Source organism: Mycteria americana, chromosome 2 (genome assembly GCF_035582795.1).
Source record: "Mycteria americana isolate JAX WOST 10 ecotype Jacksonville Zoo and Gardens chromosome 2, USCA_MyAme_1.0, whole genome shotgun sequence".
NCBI classification, from domain to species: domain Eukaryota; kingdom Metazoa; phylum Chordata; class Aves; order Ciconiiformes; family Ciconiidae; genus Mycteria; species Mycteria americana.
Genome location: NC_134366.1, coordinates 171046675 through 171060781, shown reverse-complemented (window position 1 = coordinate 171060781; position 14107 = coordinate 171046675). Strand labels below are relative to the sequence as shown.

Genomic DNA, 14107 nt, shown 5'->3' with positions numbered 1-14107 from the left:
TGAGTTCCATTTGCAGAGTTACATATCCTTGTTTTAAGCAAAAACGTGTCATTTTTTTATAAAAGCAGGACCAAAAGAACAGGCAAGTAGCAGTTACTTGAGGCTCGCCTTAATTTTTAGTTTTCATATATGCACATTTAATTGGATGATTTTTTGTAAAAGTAATGGGATTTTTGTGTTGTTCTCCTTTCCTAATAAAGAAGAATGTGATGGGTTGCTGTTAAACTTCGTTCTTTTAACAAATGTAGCTCTTTATTTTGTTAAACTGGGACAATGACTGTTGAATGTGCAGGTACTCCATAGTAAAGATCTAGCGTTGATGTATTACCATGTCCTGACATTTATTTTAGAAACAGTAAACCCTTGTTGGAGTGCAAGCCTACATTCCATTGGAATGACTGCTGTTCGACCAAGCCGAATAATTTAAGATTAAAATAGCCTTTAAGGTTTTTATGCCTTTAGTTTTGCTTCCCCCCACTCCTTTTGTGGAGGAGACGGTCTGCAATAGAGCTTCCATTTCTTCTGAATTACAAATTGAGAAGGAGACTGGTGCTGGGTTTGGCCTTTGGCTTGTTTCCAAGGAGCTCTTTAAGAATACTCAGAGGTGGATGTCTTTGAGACAAGTCTGCAATTAAAAAGAAAAAAAGATTTTTCAAGACTACTCCCTGGTTAGCACAGCTTCTGGGATGATAGCCGAGGAACCTTTCCAGTATTCAAAGGAAGTCAGACTTGGTCTGAAATCTCCAGAAGCGCCAATTAAAGGTATTTCTGCTGGTAAAGTGGAGGACTTTGTGGAATGTACTAATACCAAGGGAAAGTAAGGGCGGAATTTTCTTTCCTGATTAGTGATTTCTAACATCTTCTGTTTCTAACAAAGTCAAGTTTGCCTTTGTCAATGGAAAGGATGTGTTTGACAGTCAAAGAAGTGAGGAAAGGCCCTTTTCCCTTTTAAAAAATGAAAGATCTTTTATGACTTCCTAAGAGTGGAAACACTGCTTTAGCTGTATACATTATACACAAATCCTTGATCATGAAGGAAAACCCTTTTCATTAAAATCCTCATTTTGCTAAGCTCTGATGAACAGAACTTAGTTTTCTGTAAGAGTCTCTTAAGTGGCTAGACTAAAGGTACAATTTCCTTGCCATTTGACTTGAAATATCTTTAACCATGACAACAGTGTGGCTATATGTAGGCTTTACTTTGAGGAGAACTTCTGGCTGTGGACCTCTGTTTATTCTGGATGGATTTAGTCCCTCAAAGACAGCTGTTTCCTTTGAGGGATGAGCCTGTATTCTGCAAAGGATTCAAGGGCAGCTTTTCAATTCTTGGAAATGCTTTCTTGGATTTCAAAGAACTGGCATGCTCCCTTTACCCTGTTTTTCCTTGGTGTAATACTAAAGACATGCTTCACTTCCAGAAAAAAAAAAAAAAAAAAAAAAAAAAAAGGTTTTATGAATGTGCAAACAGTGATCATCTACTGTGAAATGCATATATAGCAACACATTTACCAGAGAAAGAAAGGTTGTTTATCTTCCCTATTTATCTTGGTATGTCTTCATTTGGATGTGTTGTCTACGTGCATATTCACAGAGAGGGATTTCCAGGGCTTTGGGGTTGGAGAGGATGCAGGGCATGCTCTGCCCTGTTCACAGCCTCAGGTGTGGCATGCAAGTAGGTGGGTGTTGCTGAGATGGAATTTCTTTGGTCTGAAGTGCACCCTGAAAGTAAACACTGCCACTGCATCTTGATCAGCAGTTACAAGTAAATCACCTTTCTGTTTTCAGAAGATGTGGTTTGAAGCAGAATTGTAACCACCATATTTGGTAGAGAAATGAATGCACTGCATTTAGCAGATTGAGGGGGTAGGGAAGGGTTGGGTTTTTTAGAAAACAGACATTTGGAAACCTTGTGTGAAGCCTTATAGATGGCTTTCAGTGAAGTGCAGTTCTGTTCCGTGGTCTGTGTTCCCACCCCAGAGGTGCCCAGCTTGCATCCATTACACCTTCTTTTAAACTTCTAGCCCTTAGAGCTTATCCTTGATTGTTGAATAGTAGTTGTGAGAAGTAAAGATGGCATTATTTAGGTGGAAATAACAACCAGAAGTCTCAGACCAGGTTATTGTCAGACATGAGTCGCACCTTGATTCTTATACAGGTTTGTTTTCTTCCAATTTTGTAAAACTAGCTGACTAAAACATAAACTGGATAGAGTTAACATTAAAACTTTTAGCTGTCAGCTTTGTCCTTATTTCTGGAGCTAGAGAGGAGCATTGTTAGAAGTCTTTGACAAATAAAGATACGGTGTCCAGGGCTCTCTTAGCCTGTTCATCATTCAGATGTCTTTTCATCTCTTTTTTATGCAGTACCACCCCGAAATGTCAGCTTCTTTAACATTGACAAAATAAGAACTCAAAAAGCTGGAGAAGAAAAGAACATAATTAGCTAAGGATAAGGATATATCTAACTTAATGGACCTGAAAAAGTTTCAAGTCAGGGGGCATGCCTTAGCTGTGTCCCATCCCTACATAAGGGAACAAGACCAGAGCAAATTCGTCAGCTTCCCTACCCACCTGCAGAATCTTATTTTCACAGGTAGAAGGCATGGGTGCAGGGTTGGAAGACTCTGTATTCCAGCTAGTTCCCTCATCTGAGCTTTTTAGAAGGAGAAGGGCTGAAGCACATTCAGCCAAGACATCACTAAAGCAGTTTAATAAACTGCATTACTGTGTTACTATTTGTTGCTTGCTCTTTTCCTGTTTGACTTTCCCCTTCTATCCGTATCTGATTTTCATCTTCCCAAACCATTTGCAGTTTGCATGTCTTAGTCCATCCTGCGGTGTCTGTATTTCATTCTGTTTTGGCTAGCTGTTCGTGCAGTATTTCCATTCCTTCCAGGTTGTCTACATTAGGCTCTTGAGTTTTTGCTGGTGTTTCTGCGTTATGGGTGGTTGCTGTATTTTACCCAGTAATACAGGAGACCTGAGTATTTGATTGGAGATCCAGTTTGTGGTGGAGGAATGGAAAGAGCCTCTAGTGCAAAGGTCTACAACTCAAATGATATCCTAGTTAGACAAGTATTTCTTCTGGCAGCAGTGCCAGCTTCCTTCTCACTGTTTGTTTCTCATGCTGCCACCTTAGTTGTGCTGGCATAGGTATTGTGACTGTTTGGCAAACTCAGTCCAAGTTAAAATGAATGATTGTTTTAGTGTTGTTTTGAATCCAAATCAGTTTCGCAATCTTGTTAGCTGCATCGTCTTGCAGACTGACACAATTGAGAAAACTGGAGGAAGAAAGGAAATGCCTGCTTATGCTGGCACTGCTGCTCAGGTCTGCAGTGTTACTGCACCACCAGGGAATAGGCTATTAAAGCCTTATTTATGAGCATCTCTCATCATCCACTGCAGCATTCCTGGTTTCCAGGGTGCTGGACTTCTCAAGGATATTGCCTGTCTTGAAAAAGGGCAAGAGGCTTGTCAGTCTAACCCTCAGTCACTGAGAAGACTAACTTCTAGCCACAATTCCACCCATTCAGCTTAATCTCTGTCCTCCAAGTCTTCCCCTTTTTCAAACCTGACTTATTTTGACCCAATATCTGGATGAAAGGTGGTGGCTGCTGTGGCTGGTCTGGAGCAGAGCTGGTATACACGATACTGATTCTGATTGACTACCAGGTAGCCGGAAGTTGAACTTGCTGCTTTCCAACTGCTGAATGGGCCAGATAAGCTTTATTGCTTCTTGGTTCCTCCTAAACCAAGCAGATAGCTTGAAGAGTTATAGGGGGTTCGGCATGTGGTAGGGCTGTTCTAATGTATCTACTGCTATCTGTAAAGGAGAATGCAAATGGAAATTTTTTTTTACCTACTGGGTTTCTCTTTTAAAATAGATTCTTACGATAATATAGTACAGGGGTAGCAGGTTGGTCACACAAAGTTCTTTCACATTCAGTGGAAAAAGCCTGTGAACACTAGCAGGACTCAAAACCATGCCACGTAAGTATTTTTGGTGTCATAGAAATCTGCTGTATACAGCAATGGTTACATATCCAAATCTAATTTCTACATGTATGCAGTAATTTATGTGCTTTGAGGCAGTGGAACTTTCTGATGTATAGCTTCTCCAGAAGCAGACTGGAGCGCACTGACATCAATAACATCAATAAGATATGTGTAGAAATGTATAAAATCATTGTTGATCTAGTAAAAGAGCTAGAAAATAGGTATCACCTACCCTCCCCCCCCCCCTTCTTTTTCTCTGTTGCCTGCCTACATGCATTGCAACAGGTGACAAAGCGTAGTGGTATCGTTAGTTAATATATGCCTCCCTTCTGCGAACTTGAAAAAAGTGCCAAGAACTCAAAACTATGGACCTGCAAATGTAAGCAGCATAAAAAAGAAGGTAGTCAGTACTGTGATATTCAAACTAATTGTAGCAGACAAAAAGACCCTTGGCCTTTAGAATGCCTGTTTTACTTGTGCAAAATACTCTTCATATCCTTGGGTGAGACACACATGCAAAATAACATTTTAAGAACAATATAAATGGCCCTTTGATGTTTTTTCTGAAAACACCTAGATCTACAGGTGGCTTCAAGTCATAGGATGACAGAATATCTCAAGTTGGAAGGGTCCCATAAGGATCATCAAGTCCAACTCCTTGCAGGATTACCTAACACTAAACCATATAACTAAGAGCATTGTCCAGATGCTCCTTGAACTGACAGGCTTGGTGCCGTGACCACTTCCCTGGGGAGCCTGTTCCAGTGACCGACCACCCTCTCAGTGAAGAACTTTTTCCTAATGTCCAGTCTGAACTTCCCCTGATGCAGCTTCATTCCATTTCCTCGTGTCCTATCGCTGGTCACCAGAGAGAGGAGATCGGCACCTCCCCCTCAAGTCAAGAGCACATCCTGCATTAAAGTTTAGCCATACGGGACTGGATCCAAGGAAGCTCCTAGACTTTGCAAGTGCAACTGAGGGTAGGGTGTAGTGAGTTCTATACATTGAGCTTCTGGAAAACGAAATGTATTGTCGACATTTAAAATACTGTTATATTTATTTAGGAAGCTATGCCAGTGTGCAGTAGGATCAGAAGAGTGCTCATTCAGCTGAGGAGACTGGAAAGCACAGCTGTACCGGCTCTGTTTGTCAGTGCTATTGGTGTGTGCTCGGAGGTTCCCTATGGAATGATGTGTGGATGTGGGGATGCACTTTGGATGACTGATGTGGGTAAGGCTTAAGTGTGAAAGATGCTGAGGCACTTAGGTGGATGTGTTGCTTGAGTTGATGGTGTCTCTGGGCTTGCATGGTGACAAAATCCTAGGCACCAGAATAACGTGTTTTCAGGCTGTAGTTTCAGTAGATACTTGTTGCTGGGCTTCAGTGGCAGAGTTCTTGTTCAGCTGGATCAGTTCCCCAGTCTAGTTTATCATGTGATGTACAAACGTTTGCGCTGGATCAGTGCAGGAGAGAGCAAGTAGCATGATAATGAGAAAAAAAGGGATGTGGGCTTTTTTCTTTCAATGTCAGACATAGTGTCATCAGAGGACAACCTGCGTTTTGGTGTTGTGAGGGCATGGAGTTTTCTTTTATGGAAATTTTAAATTAATTTTCCTCAGAGCTTTGTAGTTTGCTTTTGTCCAGCTCTTCATTTAAGGTCCCCATATAAATCTCTCATCAGCAGTTGTAATACTTGATATATAAATAGCATTTGACGTATTTGAAGTGCTTCACAAGCGTTAACAGTGTCCCTATGTCGGAGGTGCTACGTGAAGACTTTTTCTAGTGCAAGTCACTTTCTCCTTCCTACTAAATAGGGAAATTAGGTTTGTAGTCACACTGGGAGTATATTATACCAACTTCAATTTATTCATAGTAGCACATCAGCTTTGTTAATTTACAAGCAAGCAATTCATTTTCACTCATTTACAGAAGCACGAGGTATTATTGATAGATACTGAGAGAGCCTAGGGTATCCTGCGCCTTTCAGCCTTTCTTTGGTCTGTCTTGATTTTTCAACAGCTTCCTAAATACACTGTATTGAAATTCTATTTTTGGACACATTCTCCTAATTTAGGACAAATACTAATCTATTTTTCAAATTAGCTGTGTTGAATATCTTTGGGTTCTTTAGGCAAATGAGTAAAAATGAGTGCTATTCAGTTTTCTAGCTATTGAAAAAGCTTTTTTTTCTTCCTTCTGGGTTAAAGGGAGGGAAGGGTGACCTATCACTTACCTATTATTGATAGGAAATTCCTCTAAGGGCTTCCCATTCTCTTTTGCTCAGCTGTACTAGCCTATTTTCTGTTCGGGATGTAAATGTTAGCTCTGGAAACCTAATTAAAGTCAATGTGGTTACAGTAAACAGCATACAACTGGCATATGATTGTGTGACTTCCTTAGAGTTATAGGATATTTATGAGAGAGACAATAGACACATGAAAACTCCTCATAGAAATTTATATTCATGTAGGTATCCTGTGTACACCCAAAGTGAAATCTCCTTCTGGAGTAGGTTTCTGCTGGAGTCAAGCTCTCCTGCGAGTATTTCTAGCTGTATTACTTTGAGGTCATAGGTTGTAATAAAGGTTGAAACTGTCGTGTTCCTTACCTGTTTTTTCCACTCAAGAATGCATCTGAGGAGCTTCCTGAGGTAAAAGGCTGGTTGTAGGCAGGTCTGGAGACATTTCAGATGTCTTTGGCTTGTGCTTCCAGTTAAAAGGTTGTCATGACATATCTCAGCGGGATGTCTTAGTCGCTATTATGCAGTGGTTAAGCAGTTAAATTGTTTGTCTGGAAACTTGTGATTAAGCATTCTGATCACTACCACGAAGAACATCAGGCGTGCTTCTGGCAAGGCTACTCACGTTGCGACCATGAGAGACGGAGAAGCTGTCACCCATCCTGGAGTGATGGCGGTGGCTTTGTTTGACACTCCAAGCATCTCCACTTGGTCTGTGGAGGCTGTCCAGAACCCAGGACGACTCTATGTGTTGTTTACTACCCCATCAGAGTTAAATACACTGACCCCATTATGGCTGCAGTGCCAGTGCAAGCCTTAGAGATTAATGTTGTACTGTTTGGAAATAGCAGCCAGATAAAACAAACCCTGTCCTGCTGCATGGGAACTTACTATCCTGTTTATATGCTGCGCTTCCCCTGGTGAGAGTTCGTGTTGCTGAATGAACTGCACTGCTGTGGTGCTGGTTTATGTTGATTGAAGGTGTGGCTTGAAATGTTTTAAAATTCAGCTTCTCTGGTTTATTAATAAAAAGGTAAATAAGCAAATAGATGTTTTACTTGAGAGGCTTCCCCTGCAGACCAGCCATTTTGAGTGTCTTAGTCACCACATTTCCTTATTTCTCCATTTTTTCATTCTGGCTATGGTTTGTTAGCATCTGGAATGAGCTCTGTGGCATTCCTAAACAAAAAAAAAGAGAAGCCACTTAAAGTCTTTGTTTCCCATAAAGCATCACTTCTTCCTTTCTGGGCATACATAAGTTTTTAGAATGTATTTTCAAACACTTACATTTGACCTCCTTTGCACCAGTGCTGCTATCTCCTTAATGTTTATGCTTAGTTGAATTTTTCTTGCGTTGCGGTATGTACTAATTGTTGCTGATTATTTTCTTGGGGTGATACCAACTACCTGGCCAGAAGGGGTGGGGTACCCATCTTACGTAATTTAGAAAATACATTTACTTTTTTATTTTTATTTACTTTTTTATTTACTTTCAGTTCTGTGATAGGTTTAGAATTGATTGGTGATATAAAAAGGATAGAGGCTTAAAAATCTCACGCGCTTTTGGTGGGAATTGAGACATCTGACTTCTTCAGTCCTTTCGAAATCCCAACCTGAAAAATTAGAGAGGTTCTGAGATGTCTGCCTTGATTCTTTCCTGAGTACATACTAATGGTTTCAGCTGAGCCTTATGCATCAGTATTCTTGGTGGTTCATGGTCACAGATCATTTTTTTTCTTTCCACAGCCATTTCTTATCACAGCAGGCATAACTATCGTTTGAGAACATGTACCCCCGTTTTCATTATCAACTGACAGCATCAGAGACAGGGGAAGGGGTAGATTTCCAAAAACAAACACTGCATGTTACGTACTCTATGCAGGGTGCAGAATGAGATGAAAATGAATGAATCTCTTCTGTTTGCATGCATATAGAAAAGCTGGCAGTGTTCCCTTTAGAGGAGAGCACGCCTGCCAAAATGTTAGGCTTTACTAACTAAGCAGAGATTGTCCTTTGGTTGAAGAAGAGGTTAAATGTGCCTCTGTCACTTCTGAGAGTACTTGGTGGTTGTTATGTGTTTCCCAGGATACAGACAACTGTTCTCCTTTGCGGTATTTGATACAAAGACGCTTAAATACAGGCAAGAAACAAACTTAACGAATTTTTGTATGCTGTGCTCAATACATTTAATTCAGTTTGAAAACTGTTCACTGACCTGATAATAGATCTTTGGAACTTGCTGGGTAAGGTTGCAAAAAGTTAACTGCTTTAAGAGGAGACAGGATGAGTAACTGGAAGAGTTTCATTGAAGGTTGATGAATGACAGAAACAATGCTTGGCTCAGGAAATCCACTCAGATAAAAATAGTCAGAGGCTGGGAGAGCACTTAGAGGAAGTGTCGTACGTGTTTGCCTGGTGTCGCCTCTTCCCCGGCATCCATCTGTGGCCACTGTGGTTCTTCCTTCAGTTGTTTTACCAACATACCTGCAGGGAGGTTACTTTTGTTTGCATCGGACGTTTGTCCCAGCAACTTGGGCACCTTCTGGCTGCCGAGACTCGGCTGTTGCTGGTTAGTCTGTGTGGTGCTGCCAGCTGGTAGCGCCACTTGAAAATGTCGATTTGCCAGTGTGTTTTGAAGTTTCCCTCCCACATGATACAGTCCTCTACAAGTGTCTTGTATGCTTTGCTGTTTGTGTCCATCTTCCTTCAAGTGCAGGGCTTGTCATCACTTTGCAGTTGATGTCCAGCTCCTGGGCATGCAAGAAGACAAGGGTGTTGGGAGGCACTACTGGTACTGAAGCGAATGAAGCTTCTGAGGATGCTCACACTGATGCTGTTGGAGACAGGGTGCTGGGCTTGATGCAACCTCTTCTGACTCAGACTCCATGAACTTACTAAACTTGGCTTGTGTTTCCTTCTTGTAGGCTTGAAAGAATTATTTTTTTTACGTTTCACTATGCACTGTGTTGCTTCTGGAAGATTATTTAAAGGTTGCAGTTTGGTAAGATGTGCGAGCTGAGCTAACAGCTTGCTATCACCTCACCGAAAGCATGATTCCACTCCTACATGTGTCATCTTCCCCCTCTATTCAGATTTAGTGCTTACTTCTCTTCTTTTTGCAGTTAGTTTTCTGCTTGATTAATTTGCAGGATCAAGGTCTTAAACAATTTCTTTGGGATATAAAATAATAAATTTTGGGAAACAATGTCATCCTGTAAAAAAAAAAAACAAAACCAAAACACTTTTGCCTAGCTCAGCCTAGTAGCCCACCTCTGGCTCTTCCAGAACTTCCCACTGGCTATGTGTTGATGTTGTCTGAAATTCTGAGCAAGAATCTGCAGCTTGTGCATCTGCGTGTGTATATATGTGCGTGTGTATGTATGTGTATATATGTGTGTATACACACACTCACATATGAGCATTTTCAGTAGGAAATTTTCAGACCGTTGCAGGGTCAGAAGCAAAGGACTATGAATTCCTGAAAGAAGTGTCTGGGAGCAGTGATAGCCTGTGCTCCTGCTGAGCTCTAAACTCTCTACTGGCAGGGATCTGCCGCCTTGCAGAGAGACAAGCCTTACCTTCCACCGGGTTGTGAGACAGCAACTGTGATCTCCTGCTGACTTTCTAATCTGGATAAGGGCAGGACAGCCTGGCACGTTGCACCTGAAACGTTGCTAATCCACAATCTACTAACACATTTGAATTTTAGTTACTGCATGTTAGACCTTTCTAAGGTCTAACACGGAAGGGGAACAGCAATCTGTTAAAATTTCTTTTTGAAAGGTTCCTTTCTCAGGCAAGAGATTCTCAAAGTATGGAATTTACCTCAGGACAAACAAGTGGGACATATGTTTTGTTTGAGAATCTTCCTAAATAATTGTCTCTTGCCTCATTTTATAAGGGATCTGAGCTGAATCTCAGGAGAAAATGAGTGGGGAGAAGAAGGGGAAGGAAACCAAGGGGCTGTGACATGATGTACCAAATCCTGGCTGTTGGGGCACTAAATAGGATGAAAGTCTTAAGACAATTTTCGAACTGTAGATGAAGAGTGACTTTTAAAGGCTGGTGGTGGTTGTTTTGAACAAATGCATCTTGCTTTCATCCACAAATCTGATTTTTATATTTTGGCTTTTATGTTATTCTGATTTATATAGAGGAAATAGTGGCTTAATTCTGATAAGATGGATGGAAATGTATTTACTGATGTTTTGTGAAGCCATGCCAGTAAAACTTCAGAAATTGTAAATGTTTGTCTGAAACAGCTTGCAGTCGAATATGTTTAGTATTCTTAATAAAAGTAGTATCTGATTTATTGCTCAGTATTTTGTATAGGGTATGACATTGTGACATTTTAAAGCCTTACTGTAGAATTTGTATAAAATATGTATTGCTTTTTACGGATTGTAAGGAGTGTATGTTTCTCTGTTTTAGGGCATAATTCAGAAGATTGTGGACAGTCACAAAGTGAAAAATGTGGCCTGCTATGGGTTACGGCTCAGTCATCTGCAGTCTGAGGAGGTTCACTGGCTACACTTGGACATGGGCGTGTCCAATGTGAGAGAGAAATTTGAACTAGCCCACCCTCCAGAAGAATGGAAGTAAGAGTATAAATCTGTTTAGTGTCAAAATCGAGTCATATAAGTCTTTTTGCCTTGTCATGAAAAACAACTCTATAACTTGCTTTATTAAGGAAGATCCTCTTGTGGTGAAATAGAGGTGATGGAACAGGAAAAAAACCCACAACTTTTCACATCAAAGAGCTGTAAGCAGTGAAGAATGCTTTTTGTTGTTGTAAGGGGTTTCCTGCAAACCGAGGAGAACAGATAAGTGTAACCTGGGGTTTAGAGGAGGCATAAAGTAGGAGGAGAAATCTCCTGGTCATTTGTCCTCAAAAACCTGCAAAAGTTGTGATACATCTAGTGAACCAGCCCCATCTCAGGCTTTGTCATCCTTAAAAGTTTTAGGACAGGAATCCTATTCCTATTTGTGGTATAAGCACACTGCTGAAAATTTAAAATGATAAATCTTGTTATTTAAATGAAGACGAGAAAATATTGTTAACTACTGGTTGTATTCAGATACAGACTAAGTAGGAGAAATGTAATTTGAAAAGAGTGAAATGCAGTGAATAGATCAGTTTATCCCTCTGCAGCTGTAAAACTTTTCAGTTTCAACTAAAAATAGTTGTAAAACTATTTCTTGGATAATGAATTTAGGCCCAGAGTGATGAGTGACATCTGCCTTTCTTCTAACTGGGATCTTCAGTTATTCCAGGAGCAATGAACAATAGAAAGGTAACTGCAGAACCTGGGGTTTTTTTCATAGCCTAGATACATTTGCTGAGATATTTCCATGATACCAGTTAGTTGGTTAAAAGAACTGGTATGACCTATGCTCTGTTGAAGGTTGAGTTTTCTTCAGCTTTTTAGCAGAGTAAGCTGATGGTACATGCTAAGGAAAGGATGTAGGCTGGAGAGAAGACAGGAAGGATTGTCTGCTTCCCTGGTAGAAAGACAAGAGGAAACTAACGTTTATTTGCAGAAAGACACAATAGCCTACTAGAGAAGATGGGGAGCTCAGAGTTTTAAAATACCATTAAACCAAGTATAGTACTAAACTCATGTGGAAACACCAAAAAGTAGATTACTATGGTTACTAGTTCATTGCAGGGGTTTTGTGCATTTTTTTCTGTGGTTTATGTTCATAACCAGAGTTTGTGCAAAAGTTGCTAGTTATTTTAAAGACTTACACATATCTTGTGCAGAATTATTGTAAATAGTCTATACTTAATTTCTTGCAAATGGCGTTGTTATGTACTAGCAGATGTCACAGTTGGCAATCTTCAATTTATAAATTCTCTTTAGGGGCCTGATTTTAACAAATGCAACAAATTTAAACATTCCTAATTTGTTTCAAAGTTAGGTTTCGGAAATTTTGGACATTCTCTTCTTTGCATGTTAGATTTTATTGTTTCAGGGATGTGCATCACTATATTTTTCCTTCCATACCTTACAAAAATTTTTCATTGATAATACTGTGAAATCACAGCTTAGGAAGTAGGGGATTCCTGAATCCTTTTCATGATGATAGTGCTGCATATAAGATGTGAATAATTTATGCTATGGAAATTTGTTACATAGTGTATAAGTGTCAGTTCCAATTTTATTAGGCGGTGCAACTCGCATTGTACACATTGCAGAACAAAGTTAATCAGTTCTAAAAGCAAAGTTAGAAGATTGTTTTGAAGTTTGTGGAAAGGTATTATATAAAATACTCATGAAAGAGCTATGGCAAGATGTAAATTATTCAATACCTTTCCAGAGTGTCGTTTAATGTTTTATCGAATACATGCAGCCTGACATACCTTTTAAACCCATGGAGATTTGCTGTGCATAATCAAAACGCTGCTGTCATATTTGTAATACCATAACACAGAGTGTTTAAGATCATATGACAGTACTTGTAAAAATAGTTAGATTAGTAAAGGGAGAGAAGTCTTGGCATGGTTCTTAAATGAAAAGCTTCCTATAGTGTTAATGAACCGGTAACTGACTCTTGTGTGATTTTTTTTTTTTTCCTAATCATCTAAATTAAAAGGGCTGTATATTCAGTGTTCAGAAATTGGATCTCAGACATTCTCCTTGACTAATCCAGATACTAGAAGTTACACTGATTGACAGTAGGTTGTAGACAAAAGTTACCAGAATAATATCCATCTCCCGTATAGGCAGCTTTTGTTTGGTGCTGTTTATAATCCTGCAGAGGATGGGCTAGTGAAGGGGAGAAATAGGGATATGACTCTGCTTCAGATGACAGAGCTGTAATTAGAGCTTAGGAAGAGTAAATAATAGTTGACTTTAGGGCAACAAGGTCACCCAGAATTCTGTCACATCAAATTTTCTTCCTTCTTCCTATGGCAAACAGTTCAGTTGCAGGAGCACACACAATTTAGCTTTGACAAACTGCCGGTGGATAACCTCAATTATGTCACAGAAGACGAACAGGAAATCACTCCTTACTGGAAGTCTTTTTTTCCCACCCTTATGTTTGCTTTTATCTACTACTTTGACTGTCTTCTTGCTATAAAAAGGTTTGTGTTTTGCATGAGATTGCAAAGGTTTGAACTATCTTGTGGTGGGCTTTTTTGTTTGTTTGTTTTTAAAGAAAAATCAGTGAAGACCTAATACTTCATTTTTTCCTACAAAGAAGAAAGATTGGCACTAAAAGTCAGATAAAAGCCTTTTATTGACTGTGCCTGCATCTTTGCTGTACGTTTGCTTTCAGAATGTTTGTGCTAGTTAACTGTATCAAACCAAAATCCCTTTCCCATTTTATTTTGTTCTCTGGCAATGAAGATAATTCCATCCAGCATTAGAAAATTCCGAATGCGTCTAAATCACGGTGCCAAAAATGATCAGAGTTATAATTATTGGAACTGTCTGCTTATTTGTTTGTGGTAGTTAGTTCAGGAAATAAATATTCTGGAGTCTGCTGTGTTTTATGTCACATTGGGTAATACTATCTTATTTCTTTGAGTTATGCAAGATTTAGCACTACAGAAGCATTGTATAATTTGAGTGTAATTCCATGCAATTGCTCTAGAATAACTGTAGTTTTCCAAATGCAGTCTGAGGGTTTTGTTTATTGTTGAATTCCAATAATGCTGCTGCTCTTAGGTTTATCTTACAGTAGCATAAATTGTTAAGTCTTCCTTAAGCATTTGCTTGTATGAAGGCCTGTATACCTGTGCATGAGATGATCCCAGATGGCAAGTGAAATACAAACAAACAAAATCCCATGGCTTTTTTACGGAACGGCAGTAAAGACTGGAGTGGATTTGTTTGCTTCAGGTTTCCTCTTAGTGTTTATG

At 39.7% G+C, this 14107-nt stretch overlaps 1 protein-coding gene across 8 annotated transcripts in view; it reads left to right on the top strand.

The window, feature by feature from the left end:
• The window catches only part of PTK2 (protein tyrosine kinase 2), a 234230-nt gene that overhangs the window by 95520 nt on the left and 124603 nt on the right, over positions 1–14107 (top strand). For 7 of the 8 annotated variants that reach the window (XM_075495342.1, XM_075495336.1, XM_075495337.1 and 4 more), the window contains one exon: positions 10669–10835. In XM_075495342.1, coding sequence (XP_075351457.1) covers positions 10669–10835 — 167 coding nt within the window. Of the gene's footprint in view, positions 1–564; positions 763–10668; positions 10836–14107 lie in introns of those variants that run through there. The other variant, XM_075495344.1, reaches the window with a different exon arrangement.